This window comes from Arvicola amphibius, chromosome 9 (genome assembly GCF_903992535.2).
Source record: "Arvicola amphibius chromosome 9, mArvAmp1.2, whole genome shotgun sequence".
In the NCBI taxonomy this organism is placed as follows: Eukaryota; Metazoa; Chordata; class Mammalia; order Rodentia; family Cricetidae; genus Arvicola; species Arvicola amphibius.
In genome coordinates this window covers 31,216,727-31,242,142 of record NC_052055.2, presented here as the reverse complement: position 1 = coordinate 31,242,142, position 25,416 = coordinate 31,216,727, and the positions used below count along the sequence as shown (strand labels likewise).

General features: G+C 46.4%; 1 protein-coding gene across 1 annotated transcript in view; it reads left to right on the top strand.

Annotated features, from left to right (window-relative positions):
• Col22a1 (collagen type XXII alpha 1 chain) overlaps positions 1-25,416 on the top strand; it is a 223,730-nt gene that overhangs the window by 6,083 nt on the left and 192,231 nt on the right. Inside the window, exons 3-4 of the mRNA XM_038343103.1 lie at positions 16,320-16,394; positions 22,090-22,201. Coding sequence (XP_038199031.1) covers positions 16,320-16,394; positions 22,090-22,201 — 187 coding nt within the window. The remainder of the gene's footprint in view (positions 1-16,319; positions 16,395-22,089; positions 22,202-25,416) is intronic.

Genomic DNA, 25,416 nt, shown 5'->3' with positions numbered 1-25,416 from the left:
CTTCACAAAGCATGCTGATTCTCGATCTGTATTTCTTTTAAAAAATTTTAAATACTTTTGATAGTTTGTCTCTTTCCTTTTCCTTCCTACAACCTCTGACAGTGTACCCCTTACTCTATCATGTACATAGCCTCATTTTCTTTAAGTATTGTTGCATGTGTATGTGTGTTTGGGTGATATTTTGTGATATATAATATAAATATATATTAACATATAATATATAAATATATTTATATAAATATAACCTGCTTAATCTATATAAAATTACTTGTATGTGTTTGTACTTTAAAAGGTCAAAGGTCAGGTGGCTTCACAGAGTGAATCTAGGTCTTTTTGTTTTGTTCTGTTTTGTTTTGAGACAGGGTTTCTCTGTGTAACAGTCCTAGCTGTCCTGGTACTAGCTCTTGTAGACCAGGCAGGCCATGAACTCACAAAAATCCGCTTGCCTCTGCCTCCCAAGTATTGGGATTAGAGGCGTGCACCACCACCGCCCAGCTTGAATCTTGTTCTTCCCTTTCCATTCATAGGCGTCTGTCCACAGGGTGATGCTGCTTGCTGTGAGAAGCAGAAAGTGGGTTTGACTGGAGGCATTCTGATGAACGTGTGTTTGAAGAATAGTGGAATCCAAGGATGCATGAGTGAATGAATGAATGAATGAATGAGGGACAAGTAGAGGACAACACCAGGAAATTCTCAGCTGTTTCCTAGACTGTAGCTAAAAAGCACAGAAAAGAAGTCCTTATTCCTCTCTACCCTGGATGCTGCCTCCCTTGGCCTGGCTTTGTGGACATCAGTCACCCAAAGACTCCATGTGGTACTGTCATTGGTCACTGTGCCCCTGGGACTGGGAGTGGAGTGCAGGGTTGGGTGAGTGTGCATGGGCAGAAAGGATGCCAGCACAAGCCTGCCATTGCTCTATAGAACCCTGTGGCCTGCAGACTTAAGAGAGGAGGTTGTTTCCTAGGCCTGGCATTCAGTCTAATTTGACCAGGACAGGTCATGTGACTGCTCATAGTCCAATTTCTATACTGGAGAGGAAATGGGTTGAATATTTGAGCCTGAAATCTAATGATCTTGTTTATTATTTGGGAGTGAAGAAATAGCTCTTCTTCAAGGAAGGGGCTTTTATACCCAAGGAAAGATATGGTGAGTGGAACAGGAGAAGGGGAGACAGATGCAACTCAGTCCCGAACAACACATGCTCACTGGGATACCCTCAAGAAAGTCACATGGTCCTCCATAGCCAGGATTCCCTAAATGCCTCCGAAGAAGTGAGATTTAAGTTAACGCTTAGCCACCCAGGGAGAAGGCATTTTTATAAACACAGCTGTGAGATGAGGAGGGCCTGGTCTGTTCTGGTGACAATTGCAGCAAAATTTCCTACAGTCACTTCAAGTATAAACAAAGCAAAACAAAATTAAAAAAAATAAGAACTAACAATAACATATTGGAAACATCTGGGAAGATCAAATCAAAGCACATCACAGAATTCAGACATCAGAAATAGCCTCTGCATATGGAAGATGTCTGTGAGTGACATTGTAGCCTGGACTGAATGGGTACTATTCTGAAGAGGGATTGCATATCGACTGGTGATGTGAATTGAGGGGATATTGAATGGGATGATGCTTTATGGAGATGCTGCTGCATGGTTTTGGTGCTGATGTTGATGATAATGTTTGTGATGCAGAATGGGATGATGCTCTATGGAGATGATGCTGCATGGTTATGGTACTGATGTTGATGTTTGTGATGCAGAATGAGGGTGATATTGAGTAGAGATGGTGATGAATGTAGGCAATGTTCATGTTGATGAAGCCAAATGGGGGTCTGGTTGCTCTCAAAGCCCATACTCTGCCATTTTCAACCAGCATAGCTACTGAAGGGAGCAAAACTAGCTTAGAGAACCAGAAGGCTCTCAAGGCTGCCCATGGTGCTGGGTCTTATTGTCCCCATAACTTTAGGCACTCCCAGAGGAGTGCCTCCATCTTGCGGTACCCACTCCCTGTTCTCTGTGGCCTGGGTAAGGTTCTCAGGGAAGCCAGTCTTGGTGTCAGCTTCCTGCAGTGTGTGGGGTGGAGGCTGTGGACAGGCTTAACCCAGAGGCTTGGCTGTAATTAAGAGCCCTTTCTATCTTGGTGGACTCTGTGGTGGCCACAGGACAATCTTTATATAGCTTATCTCCTATGTGAATGGGTCTCTGGAATGCAAGTCAACCTCTGTGGAAGAAGCCTCCGCCTACTTCTATTCTGAGGACAGTCTAGCCTGGTCCTCTCTCCTCCATCCCTGTCGACAAGGGGCAGTTCTTGTTCTTGCTTTTCTTGGTGAGCTGAGATGCTGCTATGAATTTGAGGAGCGGGGCTTGCTCCCTGCTTCCACGGTCCTCTAACTCTCACGACTCACAGCCATCCCCATTTACTCCTCTTCTTGCTCTTTTAGCTCACGTTTATACCCAGTGCCACTTTGATGGACACATACTGATGTCCACTCGCCAGTATGACTAGGGGTGGGATGGGAGAGGAGGAGAGTAAGTCTGTCACTTAAGTGTGCATCTGGAGTCCTCATCAGAGGGACTCTACCCTGCATTTTGATTGGTGTGTGACAGTGCTGTCTACTTCATTCCCTGAGGTCCGTATCTGGGGCGAGCACCCATTTGCCGTCCAGTTTGCTGACACCAAGAGATCCTACACCGTACACATACATGTCACATACACATCATGCACTTCATGCCTCATTTATAATCCTCCCACTCAGCACTTACACATGCGCACGTGCATACACACACACACACGCACACACACACACACACACACACATACACCTTATGCTCTATATACACACCTCAAATATACACATTGCATATGTGGGGACACACACGTGATCACAGAGAGACCCACCCATTCCATCTCTTCTCCCTGGATGGATCCAGAGCCTGGAGAGAAATGGGTGGCAACCCAGTTGTGGGTTTAGAGTGCCACGTTGGGCCTGTGGCTTGGCACTGAGGACCATATGGGCAGCTGGTTCAGGCCCCACCCTCTCTGAAGGTCACAGTGAGTTCCTTTCAGGGAACCTTGTCATGGTGTTGCTGCCCACCAGAAATGGTAATCTTGCTTATTAACTCTGTTTGTGGGCCAGGAAATTTTATTAGGAAGTGACTGAAAGGGAGGAAAAACTGAAAATCACCCTTCATTTACTGTTAATGAATTAGCTTTTAATATATGTGCTTTAGTAAGACTTCCACTGGCTCTGCCCGGCCACATCCACAGCTGCTCACTCCATGTCCTTGGTGTCCTGCTCATACAGTGGGCATGTTCTGCCCTCCAGTTATTGCTAAGCTGGAGTGATCAGCTCTGTCTCATTTTCCAGAGCAAAGCTGTCTTCTCTGGCATCAGGAATACACCATCCTCTCTCCTTTCATTCCATGTGACCATTTATTTTGCTCTTGTTTTCTTGCTGGTTAGACTGTCTCATGATGAACTCATATAAGCTTATGAATTTGTTCCTGTGGGCTGTCTTATTTTTTAAAGCTTTATATTTATTTACGTAGTGTAGGAGGTCATGTAGAGGTCAGACAACTTGTAACGGTCAGACTTCTACGATGTGCAGTCTAGGTATTGAACTCAGGGAATCATGCTTGGCATCAAACACCTTTGCTTGGCAAGCCTTCTGATCCCCCTACAGGTTGCTTCTTAGCCAGGGTCAAAATGCATGACCCAGTGTTAAACAGAGATAGAAGAACACGCTGGCCAAATCACCGTACCAGGAACCGGCCGCTGTACTGATTTCCCAGCTCCCTTCCCTCTCTGTGACCTGAGTAACCTCCTTTTGCCTTGTTGCTCAGGGTGATGTCATGTACTCCACCTTATAGAGATCCAGTGAGTTCATGCCAGGAGGTGCCTGCCATTCTGGTGGCCCTGAGTAGGGCCGCTAAGTACATACATTAATACTCATATAGAAGTAAATAAAAAGTGGCTGGTTACATGTGACCAAGTCTAGTGATCCTGTAATCAAGCCTAGTACATTTATATTTTCTCAACTTTTATCATCATCCTCCTCATCTTCATCTGAAGGTGCGTGGTTGATCGGCAGTTATGATTCACCAGACTAGCTTTAATATATATATATATATATATATATATATATATATATATATATAATTCAGTTTTAATAAAGGAAAGGAAAGGGAACTTACAAATCCAAGGTTCCAGCGAGGAGGAGGAGCGCAGGAAAACAAAGAGCAGGCGGGCTGCAGTTCCTGCAAGACTTTATAAGTCAATATTAGCCTAAGGGGGACACGCCTTTAGCCGAAGGGGGACACTCCTTACAAAACAAGGTGATTGGCTAGGCTTCCCCTTCATTCATCCACAACAGCAGCATTCTGTTATTGCCGTTGTCTCCTCCCAGAGGAATCCATAGAAACGTTTTCCCCTAGCATCCCTTTCTCTGAAGTCGAAGTCCTATGCATTCACAAATGCTGTGTCTTCTTATGCCGTCAGCCGGTACTGAGCTTAGCAAGGCCACGGGTCGTTATGTTTCAGGTTGTCCCCCAACATCAGTGGATGCACTGCAGACACGGTATGATGCCAGCCTTCTGTGAATACCCGGCTAGGCAGGGGACCCCAGGAGAACTGGGGAAGAGGTTGTGGTGCGGGCATCCCATTTCTCTCTCTTTTGGATCATGTGACTTTTTAGTGCCAGGGTCAGCCAGTGGAGTCAGGAATCAAAGCCTGTGCTCGATCCAAGCCTTTTTATTTCTTTAGATGAATGGCTCCGTTGCAGCTTAATTTTCTCCCTTTATGGAAGATCAGATAATCACAGCAATCATTACTGCCTCAGTTTCCTTATCTGCCAAATTGAGATGGTGGAAACAGATTCAGTGGCTGGCTGGTTATGCCTCTAAATGCCATGGTTATTGTTGTTACCGTATTTGTATGGAAAGACTGTAAGAAATCAAATCAAACTAAACAGTGGGACTCAAGCTCCCTGTTACAGGAAGGGCACCGGGCAGAATCCGAAGACAGAATCCAAAGATCTTCTTTGTGAGTTCTGCAAAAGGAACTGGCACACAAAGGATGCAGAGACCTTTCTTGATTCTCTAAGGTGGGCGGCCAGTGACTACCCTCAGGCTAGCCCTAGAGGCATCCGTGTGTAAATGTTTGATTTTTGGAATCCTGACATGTCATCTCCAGATGTCATCTCTCAGCACTTTGACTGCTTTGCCTGACATAGCAAGCTGGCTCTGGCAGAGACTGTGTGGCCTGCAAATCCCAAGGTGATGACTGCAGTGTTCTTTGCACACAGTTTTCTGACCCTGGTAACCTACTCTTCAGTGATGACTGAGACTCTGAAGTCACTACCGCCAGCTTCTGAGTGACCTTTGCAGGATGTTTCCCAAGGCCTCCATCCCCCCCGGGGCCTGAGTGTGATGTGTAGGTCTCTTTGAAGGGGTCTTCTCTTTCATTCTGTTTTCTTGATCAAGATCATGCTAATAAGCTGGCCGGCCAGTCCATGTGCCAAGCACAGTGTCTCCTCTACCTGTCACTGCTCTGTGCTCCCCATAGATTCCTAAGATATCCTTATACCTTTTCTGGCTTCAGAATGCCTCTGCAGGCCCGGAAGACCTTGTGAGTTAAGATATTCCCTGTGCCTAGCCTTGCCCTACCTAACTGTAGGGTCTGTGTCAGCCCCATCAGTCTGGTGCTAGTGCCATCCTGGTAAAGTGAGCTACAGCCTTCCAGATATGATAATCCCAGTTACTGGGGTCACGTCCTGTCAAAGCATTCCAGCCCAAGGAGAGCTGACTGAATATCAAACCGTGGTTTTAGTTTTGAGTTGATAAAGGGGTAACTTACTGTAACCACAGTAAATTGACATTGTAATAAGTATTTATAGGTTAAAAAGTATGCCCTCAGAATCTATATATAAATTAGGTTGTGTATATAAATAAACATCCATATAATTAAACTCATGGTGCATTTTGCGTTTCCCATGTTCCCCAGCTAAAAGCTTTTTAGCGAAACTGACAGAGAACAAGTGGGGGCACGAGGTTACACAGGGTCTTAGGGCTTTCCAGGAAATGTGGCTGACTAATTACCATGCTTCTGATTCATGCCGTATTTTCTGGAAGATTGGAGGCAACAGTGGTCCACACTGTGTAAAATAAGTCACTTATTTTACTGTAAAATGAGCCCATTTTGTTTTTGCTCTTTGCATTAACATTGGCTTGGGTTTTATTGAATTTGATCATAAATGCAGGCATGACACATATTAGTTATACAGACACATAGGCAAAGCATACAAATACACTCTTGTAGTCATGGAAACACACATGCACACACACGATATCTACAAGGAACTATCCATGGGACAAGAAAGTATGCTCGGGGCAGTAAAGACTTTTCCTTGCTCCACATTCTGGAAGAATCTTGTATGCAGTTGCTCAGAAAAAAAATAACTTTATTAAAAATCTGTGTGTACAGTTGTGACATACCATCTAATATTCTCTTGAAACTTTAAATCAGCTTTCATTGGTGCGTGAGTGTGGCTACTCACTGACAGCATGCCTGCTTGTTTATTTAGAAAGGGTTTTATATTCCCCACTCTAACAGGCACACGGGAGCACGAAAGAGCAGGGCGGTGGGCGGTAATGATGAGGTGCATTCTGGCGCTGCCTAAGTGAGTGGACAGACAGCTCCCCAGAGCAGGTTCGACATGCACTTGTTACATGTTGGCTACTGTGGAAGTTCTAGTTTAGCTCACGTGTCTGCAGTAAGACACAGACCAAAAGGATGTTGAGGTTTTATAGGTCACAATCCGCCACTGAGGGAAGTCAGGGTAAGAACCTGAAAGCAAGAACTCCGAGCAGAAACCATGAAGGAACAGTGCTGGTGCTGCCCACAGTAGGCTGGGACCTCCTATATTGATGAATAATCAAGATACTTTCCAGTAGATTGCCCACTGGGCAGTATGATCTAGGCAAACCCTCACTCAGGGTTTCTCCTCTAAGATGACCCTGGATTGGGTCTCAAGTTGACAGTTAAGACTAACCAGTACAGTGGACATCATCTATGTCTTGGATTCCTTAAATCTGGGGACAGTGGGTGTGCTCCAACCTAGGGTCAGGTTGGCATGGAAGTGAGCTCTTCAAGGTCTAGAGGGTCCCGTGAGTGAAGTGAATGCTTGTCTTGTTGCATAACTGAATGTCTTTGTTTGCCACCTCCACCCATTTCCTGGAACCAAGCTTAGCCCAACTTTGCTCCACATTGAAGTGGTGACCTGGCCCAGGTGTGCCCTGCCATAAGACAATATGATTTACAGATATAGCTTAAAGAATGTCTTGGAAAATACATTTAACCTCTGAACTTGGCTGTGTTGTGTTGTGTGTGTGTGCGTGCATGTGCGTGTGCGTGTGCGTGTGTGTGTGTGTGTGTGTGTGTGTGTGTATCTGTATGATTGATAACTAGACAGGTCCTGGTCTTTGATCTTGAAACTGTGTGTATAGATCTAGATGCCTTCTGTATATTAATAACTCATATCAAATGTGAATTGTCTTTGGAGATGAGATTTGGGCAACAGATCCGTCTTTTCCATTCGATGATTGGCATTCGATCTGCCCCTAAAGCTACCCGAGTGGTTTCATGTTAGAATAGATTCTGGCCACTCTTATCACCTCTGCTCTATCTGTCCTAGTTTTATTGATCAACTATCCCAATAAGAAGCAACTTGTGGTGGGGGAGGTCTGAGTTTAGCTCCCAATTCCAGGTTACAATCAATAACTGAAGGGAAGACGCAGCAGGGAGAGCCTGAGACAGCTGGTCACATCACATCCACAGTCAAGAGCAGAGCAAGAGCTCGCTTACTCATACTTTTCCCTAACATACAGTTCAGGACCCCACAGTGGACTAGTTCTTCCCACATCAATTAACTTAATGCAGGTCATTCCTCACAGACATGACCACAGGCCAATCTGATTTAAACAATTCTTTAATGAAGATTCTCCTCCCAGGTGGTTCTAGGTTGTGTCAAGTTGACAGTTAAAGCTATCACCCCATTCTGGAGGCACAAACCATTCTCTCAGTTGCCTGGCAACAGGCCAGCCTCTTTGGCTGGTCTCTGCTTATACTCCCACTCTGTGAAATCATGGTATTCCCTTCCCAGGGCCTTTTTAGTCTTTTTAGCCTCATCCTCTATTCTGATTTTTCCTTTGTTGGCTGTCCCAAGCCATGGTTTCTGGATTTTTTTCCACTTCTAGACCCTTGCCTCTCTTCTCCAGTGAGTCCCTCTTCTGTTTCCTGCCTTCCTCTCCTTCCTTCCATCCTGACTTGGTTGAGACATCCCTCCAGCCACCTGTTCCCTCACCATTGTCTTAGCCTTACCTTAGTAACCTACTCTTTACAATCCATCTTCTTTGCCGGACATAGCTCCCATGGATAGAGGGCTTGTCATTTGGCCCATTATTTTCTCTACTACCTGTGCCACATATATACCTGGCCTTAAAGAGTTTGCTTCCGAGTAGTGTGTGTCATCTGTGTTACCTGGGCTGTCCTGAGCTCTGCTGACACCCCACCTCCTTGTTAGCACTGCTTCTATTGTCTGCCCTGCTCAGGGAGCCATAGTCACAGTCTCTGGTGACACCTACTGGTTCTGGGCCAAGGGACATTCTTGTGGAAGGAAGTGAGCCTGTGTCCTGGGACACTGGAAGCTTCAGGTGATGGGTGTCCCTTCCAGACTTCCTTGGATGGTGACACTCCACACTGAGCTTCACCCTCACAGTGAGAGTCCCTTCAGGAGCAGAAAGTCACCTTCTACCCAGCTCCCAACACACTTGTCCTTGTGCTCCTGGGCAGGGGTCTCTTTTTTGCCTTGAATTCCAAACCCTGCCTTGGGTTATAAGGGCCCACCTTTTCCCCTGACTTTGTTCCCAGGCTGTTCTTGTTTCCTACCTCCCCTGCCAACCAGTGCCCTCAGCCATAGCCCTTAAGGCTCTGGGGCTCTTCCATTACCTGCTGTGCCCTCCCCTTTCCTGGTTGTTCTCCTTGCCTCTCAGCTCATATGTCTAGGATGGTCCAGTGCCCATCCTAGAAGCTCATTCATCACCATGTCACCACATAGGTGTGTTTCCTCTGTAGTGAGGGTGATGCTTCTGGCCAGTTTGCCTGTTCATGCTGCATCCACCAATGGGGTGTGGAACCTCTGACTGCACTCAGATGCTTGTGTTCCTGTCACAGGCTGCAACAGATGTGTTAGACACAAGGAAAGCATGTCTTGGATGGAGGAATGAATATATGAACGAGTAGAACTTGTTAGCTGCCGGATGCCATGCCTAGTGCTGCCTATGTCCTGCCCTACTTGCCCTTTAAGGCAGCCCAGATGGAGGGAAATTATGATTTTGATCCTTCCTTCTAGGTTTGCCTAGCTAAAATAATATTCCACAACACCTAAGGGCTGGGTAGGAGCTTCCTATTCTTAGCCTTGGGGACCAGTTCTCATAAGTCACTCTGTGTTATTCAGCAAGAGGAGAGCAGAGACGTCTCTGCAGGACCCAACCTTGTCATCATTTGGTCTCCCTCTCCAGTCTGAAACATGGCAGCACCTAGCTTGCCGTCTTAGAAGGGTCAGCTGTGTCTGCTCCCTTCACCCTCCCCTGAACCTGCTCTTCTGAGACAGTGGCAAACAGGGTTGTGTGACCAGTGAGTGCAGCTGTCTGCAGGTCTGGCAGAATTTTTTCCCCTAGTATTACTGTGTCTGCCACATACCTTAGCACAATGGCCTCGATGCTTACACAAATGCTCTCCAGGAGTTTGGCATCCTGACTGTACCTCTCCAATCCAGAGGTCCTGGGAGGTGTGGACCCAGCCAGAGGAGCCAGGGCCTCTGCAGAGGCAGCAAGCACTCATTCATACACGTTGGCCTTGTCTTTGTTGGGTTACTATTTGCTGTGACGAAACACCATGACCAAAGAAAACCCGGGGAGGAGAGGGTTTATTTGGCTGACACTCCCACAGCACTGTTCACCATTGAAGGAAGTCAAGACAGGAACTCAAACAGGGCAGGATCCTGGAGACAGAAGCTGATGCTGAAGTCATGGAGGGGCGCTGTTTACTGGCTTGCTTACGTGGCTTTGCTCAGCCTGCTTTCTTACAGAACAAAGGACCACCAGCCCAAGGGCGGCACCACCTACCACGGGCTGGACCCACCCCCATCAATCATTAATTAAGAAAACACCTTACAGCCAGATCTTCTGGAGGGATTTTCTCAGTTGAGTTTCCCTCTTTTTCAGATAATTCTAGCTTGTGTCAAGTTGACATAAAACTAGTCAAAACAGACCTGGAAGAAAGACAGGATCAAGACCAGGAATCTCCAGAATATCCAGAGCAGGTATCGGGTGGAACTGAGCTAAGAACACAGCGTGTGGCCCCTGGGTGGTTACCTTCTCACAGGATCAATGAGTGACCCTTGGATGCCATTTATGCATCTCCCCCATTAACAACTGTTTCGACTGTAAATTACTGATAATTATGTTTTTCCTGCAGCCCTGCTCAGAAAGTTGCAATAGGGCACATGCGTGACTTTGAGGTAGTAGCTGCTAGACTACGGTTTGTTTTTCTTTTATAGCCAAAGCACTTTCCAAGGCAGGGATCAAATGGATAATGGCTGAACGTACATATGCTTAAGTTAGACTCCCTGAGCATGTGTCTACCTCTGCCACTTATTGACTTTGTGATTCTGGTTTATTTTCTTAATCTCTCTGAGCTTTGGTTTCCCCACGCAGAAAAGCAAATGAGTTTTACTGGTGCAGAGTTGGTGAAGATCTTGCCTCTGTAGGTCAGAAGTATTCAACAGCCAAAGAGTAATTCAGAAGGTAGAAAGTCATCTGGATGCTATATAAGCAGGCTTTGGAGGCAGACAAGAGTCCCTGGTCAGGAGACCCAGCCTCTAGAGAGGCTGCAGTGTGCTGAAGACCAGATATGGGAGACTGTACTAAATCACCACCTACTAGCAGTGTGAGCCTTTGGCAGTTCCTGCCTTCTGTATACTCCTCTTTTTGTATCTGTAATTAAGGGCATCTACTTCAGAAAGCTGTAGTGAGGATGTAATCAAGCATGTTCATGTATTTTGCATGCTTCCCAACAGTGTCTGCTGCACAACAAGCCATCTACACATGTCTTTTGGTCCTGGAGATAATTCCCCCAGTTGAGTAGTGAAGAAAGTCACAAACAGCCCACACAGCATGCCCAATATTGAACCTGGACACATGGCCACTCCATCCCTGGGAAGCCATTAGGGTTAGAATGTCTACTGATGTTATGTCTAGAGTCATTGGCCAGGGTATTGTGTCTGCTGCCTCTGTAAGGCAGGAGAGCATAGACAGCCCGTAGCTGAGCAAGGGAAGGACTGGGCTACGTGTCTATGAGTGAGTTATCCCTTCCCTTTTCCACCTGTTCCCTTGGCCACTTGGAACGTAATCATCTCCCTGTGGTCAGCTGCACCCAGCAGTGCTTTCCATGAGGCGGTGAATGTGCAGCAGTTGCTCTAATGTTGTTTTTATGCAGCCACCAGATGCATGCCTCGCCTCTGTTGTTCCTGCTGATATTCACCCCTAGGACCTGTTAGCTCCATTACAGGGGTCCAGATTCAAGGTGGTTTTTAATTTAAATACAGGTACTCCTCATACCTGGTGAGTTTCCCAAATTTTATTAGATATACTTTTCTGCATTTATGTAATAGGAACAAATTCTATTGAGGATGGATGGCAATGTGTGTTCAGTTCCAGGCCAGGCAACAGGCACATACTGGGCTCATAACAATTGCCAGTGTCCTCTTTTCCAAACTGGAAGACACTTGCATGAGAAGCAAAGGGTGGTGTGACTGTGTGTCGCACAGAGAAGTGCATGGGTGTGCCAATATAAAGTACAGAATGTCATCAACTGTCCCCATTCCATGATATGCAGAATGGACTCTTTGTCTATGTCATAAACTGAGGACAAGCAAGTTCAAGGGCTTTTCCAGAGAGACTGAAGTGGGTGTCTAGTGTTACCCCTTGAGGAAGCCCCTCTGACCAGCTCCTGGCTTGATGGAGCCTGATCTGGGTAAAGATACAGCATCCCCGCGTTCTCCTGAGACGCATAGGGCTTTTGTGCTAAACAGTGCAGTGGATGAGTATCGGTGTTAGACAGTGAACCCTCGCTGCGGGAGCAGAGACTCTGCAGTCACCCATTTTCATTCTCATACTTATAAGAAGGAAATCCAGCCAACTAAGAACACATTACGTGTCTTTTTTTGGTTTTTTGTTTGTTTGTTTTGTTTTTCGAGACAGGGTTTCTCTGCAGCTTTAGAGCCTGTCCTGGAGCTAGCTCTTGTAGACCAGGCTGGTCTTGAACTCACAGAGATCCGCCTGCCTCTGCCTCCGGAGTGCTGGGATTAAAGGCGTGCGCCACCACCGCCCGGCTTACGTGTCTTTTTTGATCCCTTAGCTCTCGTCTCTGCTGTAAGTCCAGAACTATTGCTCAAGTGGGTCCCCCATGGCTACTGTATAAATCCATGTATATGGGTCAGTGAAGGGACCTTGTTCTTTCAGTAGCTCCTCTCCCAGGGGAATAATGCATTGGTCCCATAACCTATTATTTCTCCTCACACATCCAGCAACTCAAACTTTCAAAGAGTTCTCTGCCCCAGCATCTTGTGGTACAGCCCAGAAGAAGTGGGTTTTTGCAAGTGTGCATGCATTTGATTGCCAAGCAAAACAACTCAGCTGTAGTGACATAACCAATTACAGTCAGATTTTTTTTCCCCCTGTGGGTTGAAAATGCTGTCATTTCTGTAGCCAGCAGAAGTAAATGGTAGGGATTATGTTGGTGGCTAAAAGTGAGTGTCACACCCCATTCCAGGGGTCTTGGGCCCTAGGATATCATTTCCTTGATTCTTCAAAATCATGGTGTGCAGGGCGCCTTGAAGACTACAGTCTACCTGCTGTTGCTTTCCTCCCAGCTCAGGGGTCAGTGGCTGTTTCTATTGTATTGTATCTACAGGTCTCTGTGTTAAATCGGAGACCTGGGCTGCACCTAGTGGAGACAGTGGCCATATGCACTTGAACTGAGATCGGGCTACCCACAGCAGGCACACATGCTCAACGGAGACTTGAGTATTATGGCACAAGCTGAGGAACTTGATCTCTCTCAGGAGAGGGCCTTCTCCAGGTAGGACTGAGTAGGAACGTCACGGCCCATAAGCACCTGAAGGAAAGGAATGCAGTATGCTCTGCCATCCTTTTCTGTGTCCTTTGAACAGGATGGGTATTGGGGACATAGCTAGAGGTCAGTCTGGCTCTCAGTTGAAGAGATAGTAAATGTGGAAATAAACAGGCCATGACCCAAGACGTAGAGATGTCTTTTTGAAAGGAACCGGAAGATGGCTGAGTTGGCCTTGGGGTACCACACTTTCCTCCCTGAAAGCAGGCCGTGTTAGCTACATTTGTATCACTGTGGCCTGATGTGGGAAACAATTTTCAGAAGGAAATATTTTTATTTTATTTTGTGGTTCCAGAGGGTTTTAGTCCATCATAATAGGGAAGGCATGGTGGAGTTTCTGGCATTGGGAGTCTGTGATAGAGGCTGTTCGTGTCACAATTGTTAGGAAACAGAGACAACAATGGCAGTCAGGTCTAACCTTCCAATTCCCTAAACGCCTGGTAGTCAGCCACTTTTGCTGGGTGGACTCATACACCCAAAGTTTCCAAGACATCTCAAAACCGTGCCACCAGTGGGGGAAAAGGAGTTGAGAATGTGAGCTTCTGGGGTGGATGTCAGATTCAGCTATAACATGTATGACCCACAAGGCCCCTGCCATTGTTGGGAAGCCTGGCTGGGGAGTTACATGGGGAGCTATCTGCACTGACTTAACCAGATAGGCTATGAATTGCCACTTGAGCCTCCTGAATGGGCGGGGCTTAGCAATGGCATGAGCTGAGGGCCTTTGGCAGTCTGCAGTTCATTCAGGAATGGTTCCTTCCTTAAAGCAGTGTGGGCATGTCTGTTTTCCCCAACAAGACACTCAGTTTTTCTGACCTTCAGATTGTCCTTGTCATCTGAGTCTTCAAACCTCGTCCTTCCTTCCCATGGGATATAGGTAGATGTGACCCAGTGACCCATCAGCCTCCAGGGTTTTACCCACCATCCTGGACAGAGCCACCTGAGTCAACTCCATGGACAGTATAGACTCATTTCAATGACTGGCCATCCCCAGCCTGTCTTTCTGGAGGGCTGCCAGAGCTAAAGCAATCTTTCAGTATCCCACAGCTGCAGGATGTTCTGGGTGGAGCTGTCTAAATATTGCCCTGTGCCTGTTTCTTCCCTCAGATTTAGTCCCAGACACACAGCCTGGTGCTGCTTCCAAAATAATGTTTTCCATGTGGTTGTCAGACCTGGTGGTGCCGTATAGGGGATCAGCATTAAAATCCATCCTTCAAAGCAAGGGCATTCTCACCCATCCCCCTTACTGGAGAGAGCTAAGCATGCCCCAACAGTCCTGCACTCAAATGTTGATGTCCCCAAATAGGAAAAGTGATCAGTTGCTGCACATAAAATTAATGGGATAGTTAAAATGCCTGGTGGTTAAAATAACAATGCATAATAGCCAGATTGCTTCCTGGGCAGGGCTAGATCACAGGGAGGTGAGCTCACCCTCTGGCATATAATTCCCACTCGATGAACGGCTCACAGACCTAGCATTTTCATGTGTATGTTCATATAGATATTTCATATTTCATTCCTCCACAAGGGGGTTTTCCTCAGCCTGTATCTCCTTTGGTTCTCTTTTCCATTTCGCTGAATCTTATTGTTCTTTATAAAGTATCAGTTCCTTGATACTTTTGTTTTGATCATATTCACCCCACCCTAAACTCCTTCCAGATCTGCTAGCCTTCCCTACCAACCTAAATTTGTGTGCTCCTTAAAAAAAAAAAAAAACCTATCAAGTCCAATTAGTGCTACACATATATTCTTGGATGTATAGTCTTTCACTGGAACATGGTCTACTTTCCAGGGGATATCCTCTTAAAGAAAACTGACCCCATCTTTCCCCGAATCTATCCATTTCTACTCAGCTAGGAGTGAGACTGTACCCACTTCCTCTCTCTATGCTGGAGATTCGGTCTGTCTTGAATTTACACAGATTCTGTGCTTGCTGCTACTACAACAGCTTTGGGTTCATATGATCAGTTGCTCTGCTGTGTCTAGAAAGCACTGTTTCCTGGTAACCATCCACTACCTCTGGATCTTAAACTCTCCTCTTTTGCAACCATCCCCGAGTCTTGGGAGGAAGGGTGTGATCTAGTTTTCCCATTTAGGGCTGAGATAATGTCTTCCTCTCTCTGTTAGGCAGTTGAATGCCTCTGCATTAATTTCTCTTTACTACAAATAGTAAGAAATTTAGCTTCCTTGATTAAGAGTTGACAGGTGCATCAGCCTATGGCTATTGTTGTAAGTCATTGGGAGTCTTGTTTAATACTATGTTCATTTAACAGAATAATAGCAGAAAGTTCTCTCCTAGGGTCTGTGACCCATTAATTCATAAGTTCTTAGACCAATAATAGTGCCAGGTCTGGGTTTCTTCTTGTGGAGTGGAGATAAATTCTATCCTAAAGCAGATGGTTACTCCCATCAGGTTCATGCCATTATTGCGTCAGTGGGCGTGTCTTGTCAGAAAAGTCATTATTGTCACTTAAGGTTCACAGCTTGGCAAGATGGGCGCTGCATTTTCTCCTCTGGTAGCATGCTTGTGCTTTCCAGCACTAGGACAGTTAGCCAGGAGGCATGAAGCTTGAAGAACCCACAGGTTTTCAGGTGACTTTTGAGAGGTCATCGGAGTTATTTAGCTGTCCCTGTACTCTCTCTTCCTCTACCCTACCCTTCTATCCTCCATACCAGTTTAACCCCTCCTGTTCAATTAATCTTCTCTTAGCCTTTATACCACTGATCATTTCTGTATTTTGTTATTGTTCCTTTGAGAAGAACATCTCTGGGAAAATCTCACTGTTCTTGGGCAGGCTAGCAGATGCAACTTGTCCTGGTGTCCCTGTGAGTTCCTTGGAGGTAAAGTCAATGTCATGATCCTGTCTTGCCTTAGTATGATATTTACCGGGTCAGTGCTTAACAACTACACAAGTACATGGAAGAAGAATTAAAGAATATGGGGCCACCAGCACCCTCTGTGTTCTCCTCTTTACTGTGGGTAGAATAGGCCTTGCTGCTCTCACATGCTACGCTACAGGGATGTAGTAGGCATGCTTTCTCATTTGTCTGTTTCCTCTTGATTATTTTCAGACGTTCTCTGCCCCAGTGTTCGGGTAGAAGGAGACCGCTTTAAACACACCAATGGAGGAAGCAAGGAAATCACAGGTAAGAGTGACTCCAGTATGCAGGATTGCTATCGTGTGCAGCATGCACACCTAGGGGTGGCCTCCCTGGCTCTTCCCTCATTCTCGTCTGTCACCAGTGTCACTGTGCAGGTGGCGGTAATCCACCAATACAGAGGAGCATCTGTAACTAGTTTTCCTTTTGGTGGGTTGGGGCCTTCCTAAAAATTTTATTACACCAAGTATAACAGGACTTGGTGAATAAGCAAGCAAATAATAGCAAATTGAGTGAATGAATGAATAAATAAAGACACTTCAGGGGGGGTTTGGATCAGCATTATAAATATATATTATTATAAATATATATATATATTTATATATATAATATCTTATATATATATAAATATATATAATTATAAATATATTATGGTTGGGGAACTCAGCAGGTGGGAGAGCAGACCTGTGACTAAAGACTTGAGGCAGAGAGAAGCTATTAAAAGGGCTACCATCTCCAACAATGTCAGGCAGACAGGACGTGGCAGATTGTGGAGTATGGGGAGTTGATGTACCCATTGCTCACTGTGTTGTGTGATGATTAGTTCTCCTGTTGTTAAAAATCCCACTCAGTGTGTGAACTGTTTGCTTCTCCTCGGCTTTCCTCACGAGTGTCTGCCCCCTGGTTCTGGGTCCTTTCCTCCGTCTGCCCTCCTCCATCTTCCTCAGCTCCAGTTTCTGTCATGTGCATAGCTCCCACCTTGGGCAGCCAGCACCCGAGGTCAGGACTGGGTTCGGTTCAGGCACGTCCAGTCCCAGGAAGACACGTCAAGTCTACCACTGGGCCCCTGTGGACTGCAGCATTTCAACATCTGTAACTTTAAGACCCAAGATTTTTCTAGTAGAAGGCTGCTACACCTGTGTGCTCAACAAGAAGAAATTGCAAGGTAGCTGATTCTCCTTGAAGCAACTCCCACCATGATGCTGCAGAGTCAGGTCCATGACATATTCCTCAGCCTGGCTTATAGGTTCACAGCAGACCCTGGCTCGCAGAGTTTCCACGGAGGATCCAGTGTGGTAACATGCCGAGTAACTGGCTTTGTACCTTAGACACCTTTGCTCCATCTTGCCCGTCAGGCAGCTCCAGTTCAACCGCCGGGACTTTTGGAGGAAGCTACTGCAGACAGAGGTGTCCCTCTGCTCTTGCTGATTAGGCCTGTGAAGCACAGTGGCTATTCAAGGGGTGCTGTCATTGTCACAGCTGCTTTGTCCTACTCACGAGATGCAGGTGGCTTTTACTGTTTCCCTTTGATAACCCAGGTGCTTTTTGTAGCTGAGCCTCTCTGCCCAGAGAGGGAAACTTCTACACAGTTTGAATTAGATGCGCCCACTTTGTCTCTCGCTGATTCCCCAGCGATGCTCTCAGACAATCCTGCAAGGGGAATGTGCCTACTTAGTTCTATGCAGGACGTCTCCCTTTGAAGTCCTTTTCAAAGCCCATTCGTACCTGGTTGCTTTGTCTGCTTTTGGCTTTGCGAGCCACCTGCTTTGAGAACAACATCTCCCAGGTAGTTAAATATTCAAGAAGTATTGGGACACATATTTTAGATCAGCCTGCCACTTGCCAGTTAGGTGACTGTAGATCAAATTCTTGATTTCTTTGAACCATAATTTTTCCATCTGTACAAAAGGGGGTCTCTGAGAGTCCTCAGTTCTAATAACTTCAGTGCCGGTGCTTGGTCACCTAAAGTGTCAGGCAGCCTACCTGAACAGTGACCCAGGTCTCCCTTTATATGGTCAGCTGAGTTGTGGTGAGACCCTGCATAGTCTAAGGACTGCTTTCTTAGGATGTCTGTTCTCAGTTTATCACCTCAGAGCTTTCCAGTTTCCTCCCAACCCTTATTTATTTCAGGCAAGTTGATCCCTGTTAGGTTTCAAGCCTGGGACAAAAGTCACATCATTCCGTGTTTCTTTTTCCTTTATGCGCCCCCCCCCTCTTATTTAGTCCCTGGTTTGATCTCAGGTTTCAGCACCAAATGAATGGGAAAAAGAGAAATAAAAAGGAAAGGAAACAGGACTCTTTCTAGGTATGATGGAGGAAGTTTGTTATAGATATATGGGAGAGCATAGCCAGAAGCAGGGGCCTCTCTGAGAGAGTCCAGAGTATATGTGAGCTGTGCTGTGTGAGGAGATGCATAAGGTGAGGAGAGAAGGGAAAGGGGAATCAGGTGCAGCAGCCAGGAGGCCCAAAGGTACAAAGAGAGACAAGGGTAACCACAATATCTAGGTTATATAAGGAAGAGCAGTCAAGCCTCCTAGGCTGGAGCCTGTAGGGTGTGTGTGGGGGAGTGTAAGCCAGGAGAACCCTGTAACAGGTCTGGACTGAGGAATGCTGGGAGAATCAGGGGGCCAGGTCTGCTTTGATATGTTAAGTAGGCCCCTCAGTTATTTGTCCCAGGTTTGAAACCTAACAATACCATTTATCACCTAGTTAAATGCTAGGTGTTTGAAGTTTTTGAATGAAACAGACTCAGTAAAGAAAATAGCCTCTTGCAGTAAAAAGGAAAAATTTATTCCAAACTGCCGAGGCTGTCTCTTGAAAATCAGAGAGAAGCAACAGGGGGTGGTGGTGGTGCTTTCCCAGGGTTTTAAGGGAGCAGGTACCTGGGAGGAGGGGGGCCTGTAACCTGAGGTGGAAGACTTTGAAGTATTTAACAGGTACTTTTGAAGGAGCTTAAGTGCTAGCATACACCTTGATATGCTAATAGGCACCACAGACAAATGTTAATGAAGAATCAGAGGTCTTCTTTTGCCAGAGATAGGGAGAACACTTCCTTTAAGCAGGTAGGCACTGTTTATTCCTTCAAGTCCCTGAGGGGGATGCTGGGTACCTCTGCCCTCTGATGAGTTCAGATTGCTGTCACTGGGACAGCAACTCCAAGTGGGCTGGGGAATACGCTAACCCCTGGCCACCCCAAAAGCAAAAGACCTCAGTTGTATGCCACTAGCTTTCCTGCAGCTCATGGATTTCATAGGAACTCCCCAGTCTATTTGATAGACCCCCTCCTTGCTGGGGGAGGTGGCTGCTCTGTGCTCTGCCTTGGTCATTTCTTGGAGCCTGGTCCTGCCTGGTCAGGGTGATCGCGGTTATGTTGTCTCTAAGCTTCAAGGCTCCCTTGTTAGGCAACTCTAAGAAGACACAATGCCAACCATTCCCTTCAGAGTCCAGAGAGAGCTGCTGATGTCCTCTGAGTGATGACTGCCCTCTGGCTGCCTTCAGGAAGCTTATGTCATTATCAGATTTAAATATCATCTCAGTCCAGTAAGAAGTTGTCCCCCTCTTTTTCTAGGTAAGGAAAAAGGCTCAACAGAGTAAGACAGCTTCCTCAGTGTGTGTGGGCAGAGGGTGCTTTGGCTTCACTAAACATAGTGAGTGCCTATAGCATATCCTTCCCCTCACTTGGTGTATAGGGAGTGATTTATTCTACCCTGTCAGCTCCTGTCTCCAGTGTGCTCACTGAGCTGAGGGCTCCTTTTCTGCATGTACCCTGGGCATTCAGATTCACTGTTACACAGGAAGTGCAGTGTTCTTGGAAGGCAAACTGAAATTACAATGAAATTACCTGGCGTGAGTGAGAAGGAAACACGGAACATGCAACAAACCCGCTTACGAGTTTATTAGAGGAGGTGCATTCAGGCCTGGGGAATCGGTGTGCAGAGAGAGAAAGATGGTGTGTCCAACTTTTTAAAAGCTACCTAGCGCATGCACATAGGGGGTTGGCGAGACTACGTCATACACAGATGACGGGCTCATGCATGCACACAAGGGCTTAGCTGAGTCACAGGGGATGTAACCATGCATGCAAGCACATGGGTCACAGGGGGTGGGGAGCTTTAACATTCAGGCACTTGTGCCTGAGAGCTTGTCTGCATGTGCATGGCTCTAGAACCCGAAAGTGCAGCCTTATTTGTGGCTGAATAGTTACAATAGCCACAATAAATAGTTACAGGCCCCCGAAAGCACGAAAGATGACCAATTTCAACTTCACACAGCTTACAGATGGGGGAACTGTTGTCTAGGGAGAAAGTGAGTCAGTCATTTTTCCCAGGAACCAGTGTTGGGGAGACCCACCTTACCCTCTTCTTCTGCTAATTTTCTTCAGAGTTTGTTATGGGAAAGGAAGTGCTCACACTCACGCGGGGCCAAGGGTTGTGTAGAGCCTCTGGTATATCGTCAGCATTTGCTGTGTGGTCTTCCGTGCCTTTTCAGTGAAAGCTCAAAGTGAGCCATACAGTGTCATGGGCTCCCATGTCTGCATTTTGTCCCACAGCCAGCCTCTAGAACAGACAGGTTCTGCTCTCTGGAGTCCCGGTGGGCCTAGGCTGGAGGGCTTTCCAACTCTCCAGATTGGTCAAGGCAGCTTGGTTAGGGCATCTTCCTATGAAAGGACGCACCGCAGGTGGCGGTGACGATCGCTACTGATGGTGCACAGTCTCGTGTGGTTGTCAGAACAGACTCATCGGCCAGGCATCCTCACTGTCCTCTGAGCAGTAACCAGCCAGAGGCCTCTGCTGGCCACAAAACATGCCAGATTCCCACAAATAGGTGTCTGGGAAGATTTAGACTTCCATCTCTATACTCAGCAACCCCGGCATCCAAAGCCCCCAGACGTAACTTTTGCTTTACACAGACCGGGGCTCATCAAAGCAAGCTGAACTACTCGCCGCTCACTAATGCAACCCCGCAAAGGCAGTTTATGCCTCCCGTGTTTTGTTCTTTAAAACCACGAGATCCCAAAGCCACAGAAGCTCCAAGGGAAAGGCAGTAACGTGGCTGCAGGAAGGGGAAAAGCCTTAAGTTGTGAGTGTTCCCAACCTAAAGCAGTGGTTCTTAATCTGTGGGTCACACCCTTTGGAAAACCTCTATCGCCCAAAATATTTACATTAGGACTCAACAACAGTAGCAAAACTACACCTTATGAAGTAGCAGTAAAAATAATCTTATCGTTTGGGGTCTCCACAACATGAGGAAGGAAATGGTGTTCAATGGTCACAGCATTAGGAAGGTGGGAACCACCGTCCTCAAGGATCTACGTGTGCATTTGAACTTGTAGAACACAGAGGTTCCCACAGCAGGAGAAAGACAAAACACCTTCATGTGTCTTGTAGTTAACAATGATCCAGGGTGCTCACGGCTCTCACATTCCAGTGTGGTGGCCAGTGGCTGCATTCCCCAGTGCCTTATCCTGGCATTGGACTTGAAGCTACAGAGCTCCTAATATGTATTCCTAATATGTATTCTTATATCTAAGCCCTCACCCCTTAAGGCAGGGTGGGTAGGCTACCTTTGAAGAGAGTGAAGTAGCATTTTTTTTTTGTGGTTATTTGCAAGAAAATAGGCCCCTGGGGAGTGGCACTATTAGGAGGTATTGCTTTGTTGGAGTAGGTATGGCTTTGGTGGAGGAAGTGTGTCACTGTGGAGGTGGATTTTGAAACCTCATATATGCTCAAGCCATGCCCAGTGTCTCAGACCACTTCCTGTTGCCTGTGAGTCGAGATGTAAGAACTCTCAGGTCCTTCTCCAGCACCATGTCTGCCTGTACACGGCCATGCTTCCCGCCATGGCGATAGTGAACTAAACCTTTGAACCATAAGTGAGCCACCACGGTTAAATGTGTACTTGTTCATGTGTCTCTCACCCTCTTCCTCTGCAAAACTCATTCCCAGCTCTTCTGTTCACACAGGTTTCGATCTGATGGATTTGTTCAGCGTGAAGGAAATCTCAGGGAAGAGAGAAAACGGAGCCCAGAGTTCCTATGTGCGGATGGGTTCCTTCCCTGTGGTACAGAGAACTGAGTGAGTGGTCGTTTCTCCTTCCAGAACTTCTGCATGCTCTGGGAAAGCAGGGTGCAGCCAGCCACAGCTGCCCACTTAGCACCGAGCTGAGCAGTACCACAGCTCGCAGCGCCTGGTGAAGGTTTACACTGAGATGGCACAGCTTAGCTGCTGACCTGGGAGGTTTAGGGCTCTTTGCAGTTTCCTGATTATTGTGCCGATTGTCTCATCATTTTGTGCTCATCTGTTCATTTGACACTAATCTTCCATTTGTGGATGCAGTTTTCTCTCAGCTCACTAAAGATCAACCATTTTAGTAAATTTGAGTAAAAGCTCAGAGTCAGAAATTGGGGTTCAGCCTGAAGAACCGAAAAGTAAAACAGCCAGCCCCTGGCTCTTACCTTGACCTCAGTCTGAAATGGCCATCCTGCCTCCTCGAATCTCAGAAGGAGACTGTGTTGAGAGCTGTTTCCTCCCATTTTATAATCCTTTCTAGGGCTGGGATTAAAGGTGTGCACCACCACCATTAAAGGCATGTACCGCAGGCTCTATGGAAACTAGTGTGGCTACTGGGGTTAAAGGTGTGTATCATTGTGGCTACTGAGATTGGTGAAAGGGGTGTGTTACCATAATCTGGTCTGTAAGGCTGACGAGTTGGACTGTTTTACCCTCAGATCTTCAGGCAGCCTTTATTTATTAAAACACAGTTAAAATCCACTACATATCATCTTATAGCACCTCCTATGGACCAGCCATGGCCTCACCTAGCTGATGTCTATCTCTTAGAATCCTGTAATGTTTTTGGTCAGTGAAGATCCAGTTTCCATGTTGACTGGGTGCCTTGTTTATACATTACCAAATGCGTCAGTTTTCTTCTGTCTCCGCCTGATGTGAATATCCCTGCTTTGTGATGTAGAGAAGCCATGCTGCAAGTATTTGCCTCTCTGCAGCTCCAGTGAAGGGCTGAAAGTGATCCCAGCGATGAGTGGAGACTCAGTGGTCACTGGGGACAGACGGATGGTCTGAAAACTAGGATGCTCCTGCATCATTTGATCCATTTTCCATCTTGTAACTCTTTAATTGCTTCTATGTTTTTTTAAAACTCAGGCCAGAAAGGGCAGACTGACATTCGCAATCACCATAGGAGTCTCATGTCTTGACCCAAGCCTCCTTTGTCGACTCCTGTATGTTTAGAGAATTCCAGGCACCTCCTCCTACTGCCAGGCCTCTGTTGGTGTCCCTCCCTCTAGTCTGGATACCTGCTCTGCTCCTCCTCCAAGTGTAGTACAACTGCTGGGCTTTAGCTACTGCTCTTGGGAAACCTCCACCTTTAGTCGGACCATCTCTTCCTATACTCTGCACAGCACATTCCTGTATTGAGCGTGGTGAGCTATATCGTCCGTTCTTTGCAGACCGTCTTTGCTGCTTCTTTAGAAGCTTTGAGAGAGACCTAAGGATTGGTCCCTTTCAGAGTCGTGTCATTGAATTAATTACTGCCTGTAGCAAGGGGTTGGTGGCTCTCTCCTGAGAGCATGAATTAGACCGCAGTGAGAGAAGTCAGATTTCAGCTACCCATGGTGAACCATGAACACAGCCTGGAGCCCAGCATTGAGTTCAGCATGTGTTCTCAGAGTGCTGACTGTGCATTAGATGGTAGCATCACCTCACCCAGAGCTCCAAACCTGTATTCCCTGATAGTAAAGGAGAATGAGGCACACAACTCTTCCCTGAGCTTCATCTTTTCACCTGTGGAACAGAGACTGCACTCCGACCTCCCAGGTACTGAGCATCCTCTTCTGCAGCGGTGCACGGATGCTTGGGTTGATGTGAGTCACCTGGTCCAAGGCTCGCTTAGAGGAATGTAAGGATGATCAGGCTCCAGACTACACTCCCGCTCCACCCTTTCTCATGAATTCACCAGCGACACAGCTCAGACCCGAAATAATCACACAGAAACTATGTTATTTAAATCACTGCTTGGCCCATTAACTCTAGTTTCCCATTGGCTAACTCTTACATATTAATTTAACCCATCTCCATTAATTGTGCATCACCATGAGGTCATGGCCTACCAGCAAAATTTCAGCACATCTGTCTCTGGCAGAGGCTCCATAGCTTTTCCCCTGACTCTGCCTCCTTTCTCCCAGCATTCAGTTTAGTTTTTCCCACCTACCTCTGTTTTCCTAATGCTCTGCTATAGGCCCAAAGCAGTTCCTTTATTAACCAATGATATTCACGGCATAGAGAGGGGAATTCCACATCACTACTCAGAAAAAGAAAAGCATCATATGTAATTTAAGCATGTAGGAAAATTCACTGGAGAAGGAACGAAAAGGCGAGTGTTATACAGATGTGGTGGATGCCTCACAGAGGGCCCTTCCCATTGCTGGAGATGTCTTGATCTCCTGGGACACCTGTCAATCAGCAGGACATCTTTAGGCTCTTATTCTATAGAATAAAGGACTGGGCACAGCTTCTGAGTGATTAGTTTAGCTTATGTGACACTAGCATTTTCCTGAGTGGGGATCACTTTGTGATCTGTTTCATACAGCAGAGCTTCACAAATCAGACATCCCAAGAAAGGGTAGTTTCCCAATACTTTCTAATGCTTTGAAATGTATTCATCCTTACACAAACATTTAATTTGCAGGCTAATTTCATGCATAATGAAAAAAAGAGACACCACTTTCAACATTACTCAATTCTTTAACACGTAAAGGGAATTTTTACACAGCTTCATTTGATTCTTACTATAATATGAGGTGAGCAGGAATTGCTCTCATTTATCAGGTACAACATCTGAGCCCCTAAGGAAGACAACCACTTGTTAAAATTTCACAGATAACAGGGAACAGAAGCTACCCTCATGGTCAAGTAATGTTGAAGTGTGAAGCGGCGGGCTGCGTTCCCGCCGCCCAGTCGCCGGCTAGCTTTACACCCGAAATAATTACACGGAAACTGTATTCTTTTAAAGACTGCCTGGCCCATTATCTGTAGCCTCTTATTGGCTAATTCTCACATCTTTCTTTAACCCATATTTAGTAATCTGGGTAGCACCATGAGGTGTGGCTTACCAGGAGAGATCTTAACCTGCGTCCATCTCGGAGAGGAGCAGCATGGAGACTCCTATGGCGACTGCCGAAGCGTCTCTCTCACTCTACTTCCTTGTTCCCACAATTCTGTTCTGTCTACTCCACCTACCTAATTTTCTGTTCTTAAAGGGCCAAGGCAGTTTT